The 19,365-nt window shown below is 32.0% G+C and overlaps 1 protein-coding gene across 3 annotated transcripts in view; it reads left to right on the forward strand.

Moving 5' to 3' along the window:
* Window positions 1-19,365, forward strand: part of LOC114328498 (scoloptoxin SSD14-like) — a 41,371-nt gene that overhangs the window by 12,186 nt on the left and 9,820 nt on the right. The window contains exons 1-4 of one of the 3 annotated variants that reach the window (XM_028277373.2): window positions 485-649; window positions 5,351-5,494; window positions 6,295-6,515; window positions 9,025-9,220. In XM_028277373.2, the coding sequence (XP_028133174.1) occupies window positions 5,364-5,494; window positions 6,295-6,515; window positions 9,025-9,220 (548 nt within the window). In that variant the 5' untranslated portion in view covers window positions 485-649; window positions 5,351-5,363. Of the gene's footprint in view, window positions 1-484; window positions 650-855; window positions 875-5,350; window positions 5,495-6,294; window positions 6,516-9,024; window positions 9,221-19,365 lie in introns of those variants that run through there. The other 2 variants (XM_028277377.2, XM_028277369.2) reach the window with 2 other exon arrangements.

A 19,365-nucleotide genomic window follows, 5' to 3' on the forward strand; every position in this document is an offset into this window, starting at 1 on the left:
AATTTTCAGCTTGATGGTAATTTTTGTAACCTCGGATGTGTAAGTTGACCGGAGTATTAGCTCTTAATAAGGATGATAGGGAGTATAATGCCCGTATCTATCCTTGCTAAGACCTTTTTTTCTATGTGGTTGTCATCTGTAATTACCGTCCCCAGATATTTTCACTCTTTTACTGCTTTTACTAATTCTTGAAATATACTATAACATATTTATTATTGTCAATTCTGCGATCAGTATCTCTTATTGCTCTAGAATAGAAAGTTATGAAACACATTAAATAATTGAAATGACAAGTACATATTCTACTGGATGTTGAGTAATGACTCTTTTGGTAATAATTGGGTTTTTACCTACTTTACCAGTTTGAATAATGAACAAAAAAATTTGATAAAAAGTGAACGAAAAATATTTTAATTAGACACGTTATAAATACGTTATGTGTGACTTTTATGACAATTATTATTTCTGTGGTTTTGTATTTTATATTTATATATTTCATTGAATATTCGCGGAAAAACCGACGTATCAACTTTTCTTATATTATTCTTACATTACAATGTGTATTTAAAATTTTCAGAAATTAACATTTAATCTTGGAAGTTCCTTCTTTTACTACTCGTATATAAGCGATAGAAAAAACATTATTGAGGTATTTTTATGTCTTTACTATATTACTTTTAATTTAATTTGCCAATTATTATTACTTTTGAAGCTAATTTGTGCATAGTTAAACCATTAAACTTAAAATTTGTGACCTATTATTGTTTACCTCGTGACATCAAGTAAAGTGCGATGTAAAGAGTGTTGAAAAATTTAGTGAAAAGTAAACGTCTGTGTTTTATACAGTTTTGTGATTATAACAAAAATTTTAACTGTAAGCATTAAGTAATATTTTTATTTCATGTAGATAATAATAATATGCTACCTATCGAAGCATGGAAATGCAGGTTTTGTAATAATACATAGTATATTTCACTAAAAAGTTATATGAGTCTATTGTTACGTTTTGCCTATTCTACTCCGTCTCTTTTATCTGCTAATGCAGTTATATTTGATTTTCTCTTTATTGACCCCCAATCCGGTTTTTACCTCTACATATATCTAATTCTCCAATTCTCTAATAATCTCTATTGAAAGTTTCCTCTACATTGCTGACGACCTTTTCCATAATGGCAATGTTATCCGCGTATGCTAGTAGTCATTTTGGTCCATTTACTCTCAGTAGTTCTTCTGTTGTAATTTGTACTGTTTTTGCTACTTTCTCCAGGATTATATTAAAAAGGAGAGGTGACAACGCGTCTCCTTGTTCCATGCCACTGTTTATTTCAAACGATTCTGAGAGTTTGTTACTTATCCGTACTCTGGATCTATGTACAGCTATTTACACATATTTGAACGAGCTGGAGTTTTTTTGGAATTGAAAGTTTTGTCATTGTATTCTATATCTGATCCCTTTTAATGCTGTGGTATGCTTGCCGGAAATCTGTGAAGGGATTATGGATAGATCTATTGAATTTCCATCATTTTTCAAACAACTCATCAAAGCAAAAAATCTAATCTATGGCCAATATATTTTTTCCGAATCCGACTTGGTATTTCCTTATGAAATTTTCTATAACAGGTGTTAGCCTACTTAACACGAAGTTGTCCTTCTTTTTGACTAGTTTCTTATGGTTAGCCCAATAATAATTTAATAAAAAGGTGAATGATGGCCAATGTATTTTTTCCGAATCCGACTTGGTATTCCCTTATGAAATTTTATATAACAGGTGTTAGTCTACTTAACACGAAGCTGTCCTTCTTTTTGACTATTTCTTACGATTAGCCCAATCATAATTTAATCAAAAGATGAATGATAAACATAAAATAATGTCAAAAATGAATAACCATTTTCAATTTCGTTGCAACACGAAACTGCAGCCGCATCATCATTCCAGTTTAATCAGAGAGTGCAGCAAGCTCCTCTACCGGTTTCGAAACTTATTAGTCTCTCATCAGGAGGCACATATGCTGCTCTCTCTGACCCAACTAACACAAACTCCGGCGTGCGGTCACGGATTGCAACGAACGAAATGGCAGGGATGCCCTAGCGGCAACTGCTAGCAAAAAACTAAGTTTTCAATCTAATAGCACATAAAACAACAACCAAAAATGATATTCTACATCCTACCAGACTGAAAACAATGGGAACCTTCTCTGGTAACACCTCCGAGGCTTCTACAATTTGCAAGCCATAACGTATGCTGAGACTAGGGAAGATGAGGGAATTTCACAATTTATAATTCACGTCCCATCTGCTCAGCGCGGTAAAGTTCCAACGAGAATGGTTCCCTTCGTACTCCAATCAGAGTAAACATGTAAATCAAAAATGAATAACTATTTTCAATTTCGTTGCAACACGAAACTGCAGCCGCATCATCATTCCAGTTCAATCAGAGAGTGCAGCAAGCATCTCTACCGGTTTCGAAACTTATTAGTCTCTCATCAGGAGGCACATATGCTGCTCTCTCTGACCCAACTAACACAAACCCCGGCGTGCAGTCACAGATTGCAACGAACGAAATGGCAGGGATGCCCTAGCGGCAACTGCTAGCAAAAAACTAAGTTTTCAATCTAATAGCACATAAAACAACAGCCAAAAATGATATTCTACATCCTACCAGACTGAAAACAATGGGAACCTTCTCTGGTAACACCTCCGATGCTTCTACAATTTGCAAGCCATAACGTAGGCTGAGACTAAGGAAGATGAGGGAATTTCACAATTTATAATTCACGTCCTATCTACTCAGCGCGGTAAAGTTCCAACGAGAATGGCTCCCTTCGTACTCCAATCAGAGTAAAGATGTAAATCAAAAATGAATAACAATTTTCAATTTCATTGCAACACGAAACTGCAGATTCATCAACGTTAGTTGGGTCAGAGAGACCAGCATATGTGCCTCCTGATAAGAGACTAATAAGTTTCGAAATCGGTAGAGGTGCTTGCTGCACTCTCTGATTGAACTGGAATGATGATGCGGCTGCAGTTTCGTGTTGCAACGAAATTGAAAATGGTTATCCATTTTTGATTTACATGTTTACTCTGATCGGAGTACGAAGGGAACCATTTTCGTTGGAACTTTACCGCGCTGAGCAGATGGGACGTGAATTATAAATTGTGAAATTCCCTCATCTTCCTTAGTCTCAGCATCCGTTATGGCTTGCAAATTGTAGAAGCCTCGGAGGTGTCACCAGAGAAGGTTCCCATTGTTTTCAGTCTGGTACAGGGGCGGCCCGTCGGGGTAGGCAAGGTAGGCGCCGCCTACCCTCTTCAAATGTAGTACAATAATATAAATTATTAATATAAATTACTTATTTCAAAATTGTAATTTATAAATTTTGACACAATATCTACAATAAAATAGCAAAAATTATCCAAATTATTTTTAAAAATATCCAAAGAATTTTCTCCGTAGTTATAATTATTGTACGCTCCTTGTAGTATCAGTAGTACTGTATAGATTATATATTCTCCTTGGTCAGGCACTCGGGAACGTAGCCTGAAATAGAACGACGCCAACACCGAATTGACGTGCGATCTCTCTCTGTTTACGCGAGCAGGCCTGTCGTAGCGACCGTATTCTACGATTTTGAACGGGCGGATAGGCACAGAGTCTTATAGCCGGACCTACAAAATTTTATCAGTTGCTTCTCTTGTGTCATGTGAAACTGTTTTAAAATAATTGTTTTTTGATTTTGTCTGTTATTAGTAGGTTAAGTATTGAATAAAACTAGGTAGGACAATTTAAATTTGTTTATGAAAACTGAATAATGTGTTATTAGATTATATAGATAATTAAAAATTTAAAGCGAGGTTAATTGTTAACTTATCAATTTATTCGAATAGTAAATTATTATTTGATACATAAATAAAATAAGTAATATTTGACGTTGTTGAAACGTAGGTGTGTTAGTTTTATTGGTGGAAAAACTTTAGTCATCGAATATGAATATTTTAAACGATGTAATATGTAGTTTGATCGAGACGCCTTTTTCAAGGCGCCAAAATCAAGAAAGATTAGTAATTATTTCAATGGGCCGGCCTTTACAAAATTTAACAATTTTATCCACAGATAAGACAAAAGACAATCAACCATTTTCGAGATCGTTTAAAACAATATGGTATGAAAATCATAAATGGCTAAGCGGAAGTTATTTTAAAAATTCACTTTTCTGTTGGCCTTGTCTGTTGCTCTCAAATTTGAAGCAAAATGTTTGGGTGAGTCAGGGATATTCAGATTTGAAAAATTTATCAGCTAGTGTAAAAAAACATGAATCTTCGAAAGAACATTTAAACAATTGCTTAGATTTAAAACGGTTAGAAAAAAATAAACAAATTACTGACAGTGCTTTTGCTGGACATATTTCTCTATCTAATAAGATATATAATGAAGAAGTTGAAAAAGATTGAAGAAGTTGAAGAAATTGATGTTACAATTCTTTTAGCAAAACAAGAACTTACATTTCGCGGTCGTGATGAGAGCCATAATTCTTCAAACATGGGTAATTTTAAAGAAATTTTTAATTTAGTAGTTAAACGCGATCAGGAAATCCAGGATCATGTTAAAAAATAGAAGGGGTGTTCACGGGTTTGTCAAAAACAATATAAAATGATTTAATAGATTGTCTTGCCGATTACGTAAAAAATGAAATTTCAATAGAAATTAATGAAAGTCAATTTTTTTCTATACTAGCTGACGATACTACTGATATAACCGAACAATCACAGTGTACTTTAACAATCCGTTTTGTTAACAAAGTTGGTCAGGTAACAGAAAGATTTTTAGGGTTTTTTGATGTTAGCGATAATAGATCTGCAGACGCTCTATATAGTTTAATTTCAAACGCAGGTAACAGAAAGATTTTTACGGTTTTTTGATGTTAGCGATAATAGATCTGCAGACGCTCTATATAGTTTAATTTCAAACGTGCTTGAGCCATATGATTACAAAAATAAATTAATTGCTCAATTTTACGATGGTGCAAGTGTAATGGCTGGCTCTTTAAACGGATTACAATCAAAAATTAAAGTAGATGCTCCAGAAGCAATTTTTACACATTGTTGCGCTCATAGATTACATTTAGTATTGCAAGACAGCTCAAAATGTATTACAAACTGTAGGATATTTTTTGTCGCCTACCCGAAGTATATGTGTAGCCTACCCACATACTGAGGTCACGAGCCGCCACTGGTCTGGTAGGATGTAGAATAACATTTTTGGCTGTTGTTTTATGTGCTATTAGATTGAAAACTTAGTTTTTTTTTTATAAAATAATGTTTTATAACCTACTAAAATTATTTTTTTAGGTAACCAGTAAATATGCCGGTCTTGCAAGGACTTCTACTTTTATTATTGGCGGGATCTTTGACAGCAATGCCTAATCCCCTTTCAACATCGGGGTTAGAAGGTGCTGTTGTGAGCAATGCACCAGGATGTGCAGAAGTTGGAAGGTAAAATAGATTTATATTTAAGAATGATAATGTTTCTCACATATGTCTCCAGCAATCTTCACATATTTACCAGAAACTCCTTTCCTATAGAGCGCAACCAAAGAATCTCCCGAGGAACTCTATCAGATGCTTTCTCGAGATCAATGAATACCATCTGATAGTTGTTTCTTTATTTCTTATAAAGAAAAATTGTATCTGTTGTTGATCTGTCCTACAAAAAAGCCAAAAGATTATCTGCAATGTAGCAGCCTTGCTTTAGACAGTTACCAACAGTAATTTCTCTAGATCATTTGTTTCCAGTTTTAATGTTTACCGTCATATTTTTGTAAAACTGTTGTACTGCTTTTCTATTTTTTGGTTATTGTCATAATATTCGCGAATTGTGGTTTTGTTTCAGTCAGAAGTTGTGAGTAATGTTCGATTAAAGATCTTTCTTCTATTAAATCTATTCTAACTGCTTCTTTTCTGTTTTTTCAGGTATTTTTATCGTTTTTCATGCTTCTTTCATGTTTTATGTCCATGCATTTTCTACTTCTCTGTTAGATCTTGCATATGTTCGTCTATTATCTGGGCCATTTGTTTGCAGCCACTTTTGATATGCTTATTTCTTGTTGTGTACTGCATTAGCGATGTTAGTTGTTCACCATAATGAAGTATCTATCCTTTTTGTTCCTTGGAGTTGTGCCGAGCGTTTTTGAAGCTGCTTCATTGATTTTATTTATTTTCTCTCGTGTCTTGCTTGTTTTGTTCTTTAAAATTAAATTGAAGACTTTTATAACTCTTTATATTACTACTTTTAGGGATATTTTAAAAAAAGGAAAAAATGCGATAGATGCAGTAATTGCCACTGCCTTCTGTGAAGGTGTAGGAAATCCTACAACGATGGGTGTAGGTGGAGGATTCCTTGCTACCTATTACAACAGAGCCGAAAATATAGTATACTCTATCAATTCAAGAGAAATGGCACCTTCTGGAGCTACTGAAGATATGTTTGTTAGTAATCAATCTCTGGCTCAGAGAGGTAATATATAATGAATTTTTTTTTCTTATCCTTGTATAATATCCTTGTTTATTTATAACTATTTTGACCTGTTCTATATTCCATATTTTCATATATTTATCTTCTCTGGTATTTACTCGGAAAACGGAAAGAGTTGCACTTAAAAAAATAAAAGTCAAGAGAAATGCGAATAAAAAGCATTTGATCGAGAACAGTACGCCAAAATGTTGCAAATACTAATAGTATGATAAGATTGATCCAAAAGATGGCATAACATAGACATCCAAAGTGAAAGTTCTCCTCCAACACCAAATTGTTCTATATGGTCCACACACATAATGTTCAGAAAAAAGTCACACCATTTTGAGCGTCGGGTTTGGGGAGGAGAGGGGGGATAAATTGGTAAATTCGTAGTTTTTTGCGTTTTTCGTCAATATTTATAAAACTATGCGGTTTAGCATGAACAACCTTCAATAGAAAAATGTTCTACATTAAATTTGAAATAAAAAAGTCCAATGCATAATGTTCTAAAATGAACAGTACCAAAGTTACAGAGGTAGTATAGTATAATTGGTCCAAAAAAGGCCTAACCCAGACATCAAAAATAAAAGTTTTCCTCCAACACCAAATTGTTCTATATGGTCCACATATGGTTCAGTAAAAAGTTACACCATTTTGAGCGTCCGGTTTGGGGGGGAGATGGAGGAGAAGTCGGTAAATTAGTAGATTTTTAAAGTTTTTCGTCAATATTTCTAAAACTATGCTTTAGCGTAAACAATATTCTATACAAAAATGTTCTACATAAAATTTTAAACAAAAAAGGTCCTATACATAATTGTTATAAAATCAACGGTTCCAGAGTTACGGAGGGTGAAAAGTGGAGGTTTTCGATACTTTTTATATTTTTTGGGCAATTGATGATGATTTTGGGTGGTGAGGTTGACGTATCATCAAGGGATTATCACTAACATACCATCGGCCACTGAAATAGTTTTGATTTATAAAACCCAATTCTGTTAAAGAAAATCAGTAGGAAATTGCCCAAAAAATATAAAAAGTATCGAAAACCTCCACTTTTCACCCTCCGTAACTCTGGAATCGTTGATTTTATAACAATTATATATAGAACCTTTTTTGTTTTAAATTTTATGTAGAACATTTTTGTATAGAAAATTGTTTACGCTAATGCATACTTTTAGAAATATTGACGAAAATCTTAAAAAAACTACTACTTTTACTTTGGATGTTTAGGTTAGGCCTTTTTTTGGACCAATTATACTATACTACCTCCGTAACTTCGAAACCGTTCATTTTAGAAGGATTATGCATAGGACCTTTTTTATTTCAAATTAAATGTGGAACATTTTTGTATAGAAGGTTGTTTATGCTAAATCGTATAGATTTAGAAATATTTACGATAAACATAAAAAAACTACGAATTTACCAATTTCTCCCCCCTCTCCCCCCCAAACCCGACGCTCGAAATGGTGTGACTTTTTTCTGAACATTATGTGGACCATATAGAACAATTTGGTGTTGGAGGATAACTTTCACTTTGGATGTCTGGGTTTGGGTCTAGTTATACCATTCTATTTATAATAGAAACAAGAATTAACAACGAGGATATGAAAATAACTAGAAACCTTATCTTAGAAATTACCTTATCCTACTTAGAAATACGTGGAAGTCATGAGTGGAGTGAGGCAAGGCTATATTTTATCTCATCCAAACTTCAATCTCTGAGAATATTTAGCGAAGCTTTGCACAAAATAACGTATTACTGTCAATGTATATGGACTCAATCTAAAGAAGAGAGAGCTTATAATAATGCTCAAAAAAGGACAACATAAGGTCAACTCTACATCAACTAAACTCAAATAGACAGGGTGATGCACTATAAGTACTTCGGTACCATATTAAATAAAGAATGGACCAATAACAAGAAGCTAAGAGCGCGCATTGGAAAAGCTTCATACACCTTCAGAAAAGTGGTTTATTCAAGAGCCACAACCTCTTTCTTGATATAAAAGTGAAAATGCCGAGATGCTACCTACGTCCTCTCTATTGTGTTTTATGATGAACTGGCTGAGTCACAAATGAGGAATTCCTCAGAAGGATAAAGAAGAACCACCATCAAACCATCGAAAGCTACACTACTTCGGACACATTATGCGAAGTGAATCCAGATGTGCCTTGCTACAAGTCATCCTGCAAGGAAAAATAATAGGAAAGCGAGGTGCAGGAAGAAGAACATCTTGGTTAAAGAACCTCAGAACCTGGTTCAATACAACATCTGTGCAGCTTTTACTCGCTGCTGCAGATAAGATAAATATTGCCAAGATAATCCCCAATAATCATCACGGATAGGCACACCAAGTAGAAGAAAATGTAAATTTTACGTAACTTGTTTACGTCGATGTAATATTCGTAGCTCTTACCAGCTTGCATGTAATGATAAATAATTAAGGAGTATTAATGTTATAGAGCATTCTTAATTTTGACCTCTAATTGCTCAAAATATATTTTCCAGGTGGTCTATCTGTAGCAGTTCCTGGCGAGACTCGGGGATACTGGATACTATATAACAAATTCGGAGGTGGAGTTCCATGGAGTGCCTTAGTAGAACCTACGATTAAAATCTGCGAAGAAGGAATTGAAATGAACGAACTTACATACAATAACGTAAGAGATCAAATCGATGTTGTGAGGGCTGACCCTGGATTAAGGTAAGTAAGTGTGTTAAATTATAAATGCTATGTAGACGGTATAACAACAGAGATATATTCACAAATAATACTAAAAAAAAACTGTAGAGTTTCAGTGCATGAATATGTCACTGAAAGACAGTTAAGATTTAATTTTCATTCTTTTGGATTCCTCAGAACAGCGCGTGGTGTGCTTTGAATCGAAACCAAATCCAATTGTCATGTAAGCAAATTAATAAGAAATTTTTGCAAAATGATGCAATAGCGACATCCAATAATAGTCTAGAGTAATAAGGATTTTCTCGGGATACTCAAAGATCCAGATAGCTGACTACTTTTTTAGTTATTGTAGACCTATAGGAAGAAAACCTACCTGTTTCCTGTCAAGAGTAAAAAACTTCAAAATGCCAATTTTTGAAAGTTAAAAAGTTAATTTGTTGCTACGCAAACCGCAAAATAAGTGAAAATCGTTATTTGTTAATAAATTTTACTAAAAATACCTTAGAACTTTAGTGTTTCACCCAAAGTTGGGCATTGGCGTATTTAACAAACCTTCAAAATTTGAGATCGATCCATTAATTAGTTTAAGAGTTATTCTATTTGTTTATCCCAGAGACCTTTATTTTGCAATAAGATAAGAAAGAAAATAATGAAGATAGGGCAATTCCGAATATGCCACATGAAAGTAGTAGAGTGATAGTATCAAATGTATTAAAAAAAGATAAAAAATAATTAATATATTCAAAAATCCTAATACCAAATTTTTGAAATTTTGTAGTTTATAAACATTTAGAATAACTTTAAAAATGTTGTCCGTAGAAACAATCTTTTTATATATTCCAAAAGACAGTATTTTAACACGAATTTTCAAATAAAAAAATTTAGCCTGGGTTCATTTGGTAGACAGTTAGCCATATGTTTTTTTAATTCACAGCTAATTTGTTTATAACAATTAAGGAATCTCATTAATGCCATTTTAAAGAATGGGATCTGTATTTTTTCTTAAAAAGATTGCACAAACATTGTATCTTTACAGCACCCTCTACGATTTTTCAAAAATGTAGTTAAAACGATTACTAGGGGGGAACCTACAAATCCACCGAGTTAAAATACCGAAAAAGCAATTTCAAACGAATATAATTTGCTGTATCTCCGGATCAACTTAATGGATTTTGATCTTTCTTGTTTTAATTTGTATGTAATTTCTACGTACATTACAAATATGCCATTTGTTTATAAATGTATTAATTAATAAACAGTCTAATTTGTTTAAACAATTCTTGAAAAAATATTTTTTTACAAAAATCTATTTTTTTTTAATCATAGTATCATTAATGATCATAGAAACAGTTTTTTTTTTTATTATTAATGGCTTTGACAGAGCCAATTAGCCAGACTATTTGTGTTTTTTTGTATGGTATTACAATAACAATTTTAAGTTAATATCTAAGCCTACTTATTATCTAAATTTACAGAGTGTTATACTATATTAATGGATACATTTTTCAATTTTGTGTGATATTTTTACAATTTTATAATTTTATTATCTAAGCCTATTTAAAATTGAAATTTACTGGACGTTACATATTCGTAAAGACATTGTAACGTCTCCTTATTTTTTGGAAAAAGAATTTCGTTTAAATTGACAGGTAAAGGACAATTTAGATCAATTAACTTTTCATACATTACTTTAATATTTTGTCTGTACAGTCCACACTCCAATATGAGGTGCTGTAGATCTCCCATTCCACCACAGGCGCAATATGGGTTATCACTGATACCTATGCTGTGTTTGTATGCTGGGGTTAGTGCGTGATTTGACCTCATTCTGTTTATTGTTTTTATAAATAGCCTATTTGATTCTTGTTTAAACCATCTCTTATTGGAAATTAGTGGCTGGCAATTTCTAAAATTTATTCCCGTTGTACTTTGGTTATATACACGTTGCCAATTTTGTTTGCAATGGTTTTTACTGATATTATCTATATCGGTTACTGGTAGAAGTATGTTGCTTATGTTTTGTTTGGTTGAAGCTGCAGATTTAGCTAATTTGTCGACTTCTTCATTTCCTAATATTCCAGAATGTCCTTTCACCCAACAAATAATAATTGAACTGCCCGAGGAAGTAAAATCATAATATAGACTCTTAATTTCTATCTCAATGTGGTTTAGATTTTTTGTCGATTGGATAGAAGTGAGTTTGTCCCCAATACTTCTACAATCGGTGAAAATGATATAATTGTCCATACCAACAGAGGCTATATATTTTAACGCAAGTAATAAAGCTGATAATTCGGCAGTATATATTGAAGCTTCATTAGGCAATCGGCATGATTCTTTGTATTCAGAATTCCAGTGATATATTGCACATCCGGTTTTATTTTGAATTTTGGAGCCGTCAGTAAAAATATATTGAAACATAGGCCACCTGTCTTTAATTATTTTGTTGATAATATTGCCTGGAAGGTTTGAATCCATGTAGTTTGTTTGTATTACCTTGGAAAAGAGAGTTTCAGGAGGTTTAGTGTAAATTAAAGGTATTTTATTTTTGTACATTTGGTTTTCATTCATTGTCAACTTCCTGTAGCTTTCAACGTATATAGAAACAGTTAAAGTACACTTTAATAAATAAATGATTCTTATTAGATAATTATTTATTGAAGATAATTTATTTATTAATGTATACCTTAACTTTTTCTATGATTAATAACGACAGTATGATTAAAATCATCGATTTTTGGAAAAAAATTATTTTTTCAAAAATTGTTTAAACAAATTAGACCATTTATTAATTAATAAATGTCTAGACAAATTGCATATTTGTAATGTACAGGAAAACTACATACAATGTAAAAAAAGAACAATCAAAATATATCCAGTAGATACCGAGATATAGAAAATGATAGTAGTTTTAAGTTGCCTTTTTTAGTTTTTGAACTCGTGCATTTGTCGGCTCCCAGATCCTCCTTCACTTACCAACGACAAAATGATTTTGTCTATGGACAATATTTTTAAAGTTATTCTATGTTTATAAATTACAAAATTTCACAAATTTGGCATTAGGATTTTTGACTATATTAGATAATTTTTTTCTTTTTTTAATACATTTTGATGGCATCAGTTTTCTACTTTCATTTGGCATACGCAGAATTGCCATATCTTCATTATTTTCTGTCTTATGTTGCAAAATAAAGGTCTCTGGGATAAACAATTAGAATAAATCTTAAACTGATTAATAGATCGATCTTAAATTTTGAGGGTTTGTTAAGTACGCCAATATCCAACTTTGGGTGAAAAACTAAAGTTCTTAAGTAGTTTTAGTAAAAGTTATTAACAAATAACAATTCTCGCTTATTTTTCAGTCTGTGTAGCAACAAATTAATTTAGTTTAAGATAAAAAAGATCAAGGCAGGTTTTGTTTATATTTGATTCAGAGTTGGACCACCATCTCCATATAGCTATTTCAGCATCCTTATGCCTCATCGGTGAAGCTCAGAAGTCTCAACTAATTTAGTTTAGTTTTTTAATGTTCTAAAAACTAAGTTTTGTAATTTTATGCCAACTATTTAGCTTTTGAATGGGGTGCAAGAAATCGAAAAAATCGCGATTTTTGCACTAAATTGTTAATAATTAAAAACGGACGCGAACTCTAGACAGGAAACAGGTAGGTTTTCTTCCTATAGGTCTACAATAACTAAAAAAGTAGTCAGCTACCTGGATCTTTGAGTGTCCCAAACATGGTCTATTTCTAGCTTATTACACTGGAGTATTTTAGTTCTTCACCAGTTATTTAGATTTCTTGCTGTTTGAATATGTCAACTTAAGATTAAAATCTTTGGAGAAAGATTAAAGTAATGATATCACCAAAAGCTTTTTGTCTATATTTTTGATTTACTCTTAGACCAGGGCGCATCTGTAAAAATATTAGTACATTTGGACGTTGAGAGATGACTCAAATTTTTTTGGAGAAATTGCTTGAAAATAAATCAAATAATAATATTTGAGTTATCCTCCCTCTCAAAAGGGTCCGGAACATTGTTTAAATAATCAAAATGTCAAAAAATTAAGGAAAAATTCGATTTTTTTCTTGGTTTTTTGATTATAACTTTAAAAGTATTCATTTTCGAGAAAAGTTGTACTGAGATAAAAGTTACGTAATTAAATTTGATACAATATAGAATTGGTTAAAAATTTAAGAAATAGTCACCCATGTTGAAAAATAGCAAAAATTGTGAAAAAAACAAACAAAAACAAGTATTCGAATTTTACGTTTTTCATCCATTTATGCTACACTTAGGACCTTCATATTTCACCCTGAAAAATTTTATGATACAGTAAAACAATATTGTAAATTTCATTTAGATCGGTTCAATAGATTTTGCAAAATAAATTTTGCAATCCAGCTTTCGTAAAAAAAATTCATTTTTTCAAAATGTTACAGGACTGAAAATAAAGCAGATAGCAAGTTGAAAAATTTTTTGCATATAGAAGTGTACTGTACCTGTCATTTGCAATTTCGCAAAATTAAAATCGCTTAACACCACGGCGTCAGGAATTTTTTTAAAATAAACATTAATTATTGGTGCTACGCGCAGGATAGCGGATAGATTGCTTTGATTGGGCATTCCAATAACCTTTGATAATGATTGATAAATTTTAATTTTTATGACATTTCGATATAAATAAATAAATTTGTTTATTGCAAAATAAAAACACATACTCTATCCTTTGAAATAACACTTTTATTAGCAAAAACTTTCTTTGTTCATATATTTTAATTTAAATAATAAAAGTTTATTATTTTTAAACATATGCAATTGTTTAAACAATATTTCACAAACAATAATAAAATTAGTTTGATTTTTGTGGAATTAAAAAATTAAAAAACAACAAAATATAGAGTAAGAAAATAATATATTAGATATAGATTGGAACAAATTTTGGTGGAAATCAGCCTATGTGAATCGAACACCGCTGTCCTGCGCGTAGCACCAAAAATTATTGTTTATTTCAAAAATTTTCTGACGCCGTGGTGGTTAATCGATTTTAATTTTGATAATTGCAAATGAAAGGTACAGTACACTTATATAAGCAAAAAAAAAATTCAACTTGCTATCTGCTTTATTTTCAGTCCTGTAACATTTTGAATAAATGAATTTTTTTTGCGAAAGCTGTATTTCAAAATTTATTTTGCAAAATCTATTAAACCGATCTTAATGAAATTTACAGTATTGTTTTACTGTATCACAGAGTTTTTCTGTGTGAAATATAAAGGTCCTAATTGTAGCATAAATGGTTGAAAAACGTAAAATGCGAATACTTGTTTTTGTATGGTTTTTTCGCAATTATTGCTATTTTGCAACAATGGTGACTATTTTTTAAAATTTTAACCAATTTTATATTATAGTAAATTGAATTACTCAACTTTTATGTCAGTACAACTTTTCTCGGAAATGAATACTGTTAAAGTTATAATCAAAAAACGACGAAAAAAATCGAATTTTTCCTTCAATTCTTGATATTTTGATTATTTAAACAATGTTCCGGACCTTTTTGAGAGGGAGGATAACTCAAATATTATTATTTGATTTATTTTCAAGCAATTTCTGCAAAAAAATTTGAGTCACCTCTCAACGTCCATCTCAAAACAGATCCGCCCTAGACTATCTTGTAAACTAAATAAAATAAATTTCGACCAAGAGTCAGGATTCTGTTAACCGAGATACGATAGTATCAAGCGGCGCCGCTAGGAGGAGCTTCTCCAACAATGCGTCTCAGAATACCTTAAGAACACTTGGTCATTTTGTACTCTAAACCGAGTAAAGCATGAAAAAGAAAAAGAAAATAATCGTTTTCGTTTTGATTCAATTCTACTTGCAATAGCCTCTTCGATAAAGGGTAGAGACCCAGAAACACTGTGTCAGAGGATGGCAAGAGACTCGAATTGAATCAAAACGAAAACGATTATTTTCTTTTTCTTTATCTTGTAAACGCTGACAAATCTAAAAATAATTACTTTATATAAACAGAATAACTAGCATTGCACATAATATTTTTTATTTACTTCGATAATAGGGATTTTCATCGATTGTCATTTGTTTCGAGTTTCTGTCATGTGTTATATAATCCGTGTATATTAATATTATAAACGGATTATACAACATATGACGCTCGAAACAAATGACTGTTATTGAAAAGCTATAGGCGGCTCTAGAAACAATTTCCTGGGGGGGGGGGTAATTTAGTATGGACATACCGGGGGGTATGGAATACCCCCAGAAAGGGGGATCCGAAAAGTTTTCTACAATTAGGTACCTGGACATCACGTTTTCCGCCATTCTAGCACTTAAAAACTGGACCAATCAATGCTTGTTTTTGAAAATAAAATCTATAATAATTGTCCTAGCTGAATGAAGTCATTCCACCTTTCTTAAAATTAAAAACATACCTAGTTTAGCAGTACTGTATAGGATTACACTTAAATTTTGAAGGTACAAAGAGAAGACAAAAAATGAACAAGTATATTGTTATTTAAATTGTCACGGTACATTTTAAATTAAAAATATTAACTATTATTATGTCAAAGTATAAACTAAAGTGTCTATATAAAGTGCAATTTTCTTTTCTTCATTGCGAACCTTTCTACAATTTCGTGAGTTTGAATCTGTTCTCTTAGTATTGTCTTCTCTATGTACAACAAAGATCAGTTTGAGAATGCTTCTTGTAGCATTGAAGTTCTCAGCCAGTTCTTGATCCTCATAGCAAAGAAACTCCTTTTGCACGAGGCTGAGCTTATGGGAACAGAAGCAGCTAGTTTAATTGTCTGAAATAAATTAGGAAAAGTTCCTTGCTTAACTATTTCCCTCAACTCTTCGAACTTTACTCTGACACGAATGACCTTTTTGCCCTTTTATTTCCTATCAAATTCTTTTGTGGTTGTGACAATAATCTAGATTTAAGTAAATTATAAGCTACTGCCATTTCTGCTTCAAGTAAAGTAGTGTCTACTCTGAGTGTCCCATCATAATGTTCAAGAAAGACTTTAGATTTTTCAAAACTCAAATCGAACATCCAACATCCAAATATCCATTAACAGCTTCAGCCAACTTAAGTGATTCTTCATTGAATCTTTCATTCAAACGTTCAATAATAGCATCAAGGACCCTCCAGTAAACATGAGTTCTCCAAAATCTTGCCATTCCCTCTTGACCTTCTCCCTGATCGATTTCCTTCACTGCTCCGACAGTTGGCATTACGGCGCTGTCTCTCAAAAGAACACTCATTTCTCTTTTTTTTTTAATTCCTAACGTTCACCAAAGAGATGTCATGCTTTTCAGCAAAATCTGTTATTTTTGTCCAGATTTTTGAAAATTCTTATTTACTTCTTTTTTCTTTTAAATATTTAATTGTAGCTTTAATTACATGTAAAGCTCCTCCCAGTGTATCTTCACAGTGCTGCAGTTGTTGGCTTAAAATGTGAGTTTGAGTTAACACTTCATGGAAGACAAAGAGGCTAACTACAAAGTTTCCTTTTGTTATAGTGTTCAAAATTCCAACAGCTTCAATAGCATCCATGTTTTCACATTGCTCAGTTTTTAATTTCAAATTCTTTCCACACTTGCATTGCTGTGTGTTAATGTAAATAACATACAAAATTTGTAAGCTCTGGAAAGATAAGACTATTGTCACCTTTTTTGGAGTTACACACGTTCTTCCAAAATTCATTTTCATTTAAGGAGAAATCAAAGTTTGAATATTTTAATTCTCCAAACTCTCTATCTAGAGTATTAATGTCCTTAACCAGATTTGAAAACATTAAGCCTAGGTTACTTTTTCTTACAAAAACAAAAATTTTTGGGGGGCTTAGCCCCCCAAGCTCCCCATTAGCTCCCAGTGTAAAAAGCCCAGTAATAGATTGGTAGATTTGCATGAAACATAACAATAACAGGCTATATTATTTAGATAATAGTATTTTTAGTATTTCCAATATTCTAATGCAGGAAATTATATTTCAGATAATTCATAAGCCTTGAATAATATTTTGATTAAGGGCGTTATCTACTTTTCGGTTTATCAACATGTTACATAATAGCAAACATAAACACGTGCTTTTAAATCTAATCTGTTAATTTGACGGTTCAAACAAGGAATTACTTCAGAACTACGATAAACGAAAACTAAGGTACAGTGGAACCCCGATAAGTCGGCCTCCGATAATCCAGAAATCCGGCTAACCCGGACCGATTTTCATCAGACAAACATTTTAACGATAAAAACGTTACTGAGTTTTTTACCAAGAAATGAACAATACTGTGTACAACTGTACGTACTTTAGATGTACTGTCCATATGTATTTCATGTTTTTGCAATTATAATGGATTTTATCTGTACATATCCGTATTTTATTAATTTTCATTATTATTTTCCGGCTAATTAATCCGATTAATCCGACTTATCGAGGTTCCACTGTATATAAAATATAACAAGTATATAGAAGAGTAAGTTAAGGCAGACATACAGATAAGGTAGATACCTAAGTGCAGCAAGAACTAATACTGCATCTAAGTTACCAGCACTCAGAACTAATCTACGGCAGTAGATTACACAGTGCATTCATAAAGTGTGGAAACGGTCAATTGTCTCATGTTTTAATTATTTTCAGAGGTAAAGGTCTGGCAGATCAATTTTTCTTTTTAAATTATGATTTTTTGACGTATAGTACATAAGAGCGACGTCATCGATTTGGACGTTGTGTGTAAATGGGAATAGGGATCGTGTGGTAGCTCATTTGAAAGGTGATTCAATTCTCTATTCAGTAATATAAACATTAACTTCATTATTTATACAGGGTGGCCAAAAAATAATTTTTGAATTAAGATAATTGACGCAAAAAGAAGAATGTATGTAAATTATTTAACTCAAAGTACAATTTACTGATGCCACATAATATAAAAAAAAATTATTTCATAAATAAACATTGCTTTTCGCTTAAATTAAATGTCAAACAGCCACACACTTGCCTCTTGGCAGTTTGAACATTTAATTTAAGCGAAAAGAAATGTTTATTTGTCAAATAAACATTTTGTTTTCTAAAATCCACAAGGAAAATAAAATGTTTTCCTGTAGTTGGCTGTATACCATCAATCACAAAATTGGAAAAAAATCATTTGTAAAAGGTATAAAATTTTATTAAAATCCCTTTAAAGGGCTACATCACAACAAAACGTTTTCGATTTTTATAAAAAATCATCATCAGTGTTAGATAAACTCGATGCTAGCTGAGCCACAAAAGAAAAACTTCCGGGTAAAAACCCTTTAAATATAATATAGATGCGTTAAAAGTGCATACTTTAAGAGGAAACAGTAGCGATCAACAGGTAGCAAAAACGCGTTCCAAGATTGCGGCTGTAATTTTGAATATTTTTTTCGAGATATTTGGAACACGTATTCGTAATATAATAAAGAATTACGGTACAGAGCCCAATTTGAAAAATATATTAATATGTGGATATTACTCTGTAATTAAATACAATATTAAAAAAAACGAGCCTGTACCGCCATTAAGAAGAACAAAAAAATACACTTTCTTGTTTACTCAAAGAAGTTAAACAAAGTTTATTCCAAGAAAGTTTATTTTTTGTTCTTCTTAATGGCGGTACAGGCTCGTTTTTTTAATATTGTATTTAATTACAGAGTAATTTCCATATATTAATATATTTTTCAAATTGGGCTCTGTACCGTCATTCTTTATTATATTACGAATACGTGTGCCAAATATCTCGAAAAAATATTTAAAAATACAGCCACAATCTTGGAACGCGTTTTCGCTACCTGTTGATCGCTACTGTTTCCTCTTAATAAAGAGCCTTATGATGGTCACATGGCAACTAGGATAATGCCCTAAGGTAATGTATTGAAATTTTCCAACACGTGGGATCCAAATTGAGTTGTTTACATTTCAATGACATTTCAGTTGCCATTAAGTCATTAAAATGTAAACAACTCAATTTGAATCCCACGTGTTTGAAAATTTCAATACATTACCTTAGGGCATTATCCTAGTTGTCATGTGACCATCATAAGGCTTTTTATTAAAGTATGCACTTTTAACGCATCTATATTATATTTAAAGGGTTTTTACCCTGATATTTTTCTTTTGTGGCTCA

Source organism: Diabrotica virgifera, chromosome 3, assembly GCF_917563875.1.
Source record: "Diabrotica virgifera virgifera chromosome 3, PGI_DIABVI_V3a".
Taxonomy (NCBI): domain Eukaryota; kingdom Metazoa; phylum Arthropoda; class Insecta; order Coleoptera; family Chrysomelidae; genus Diabrotica; species Diabrotica virgifera.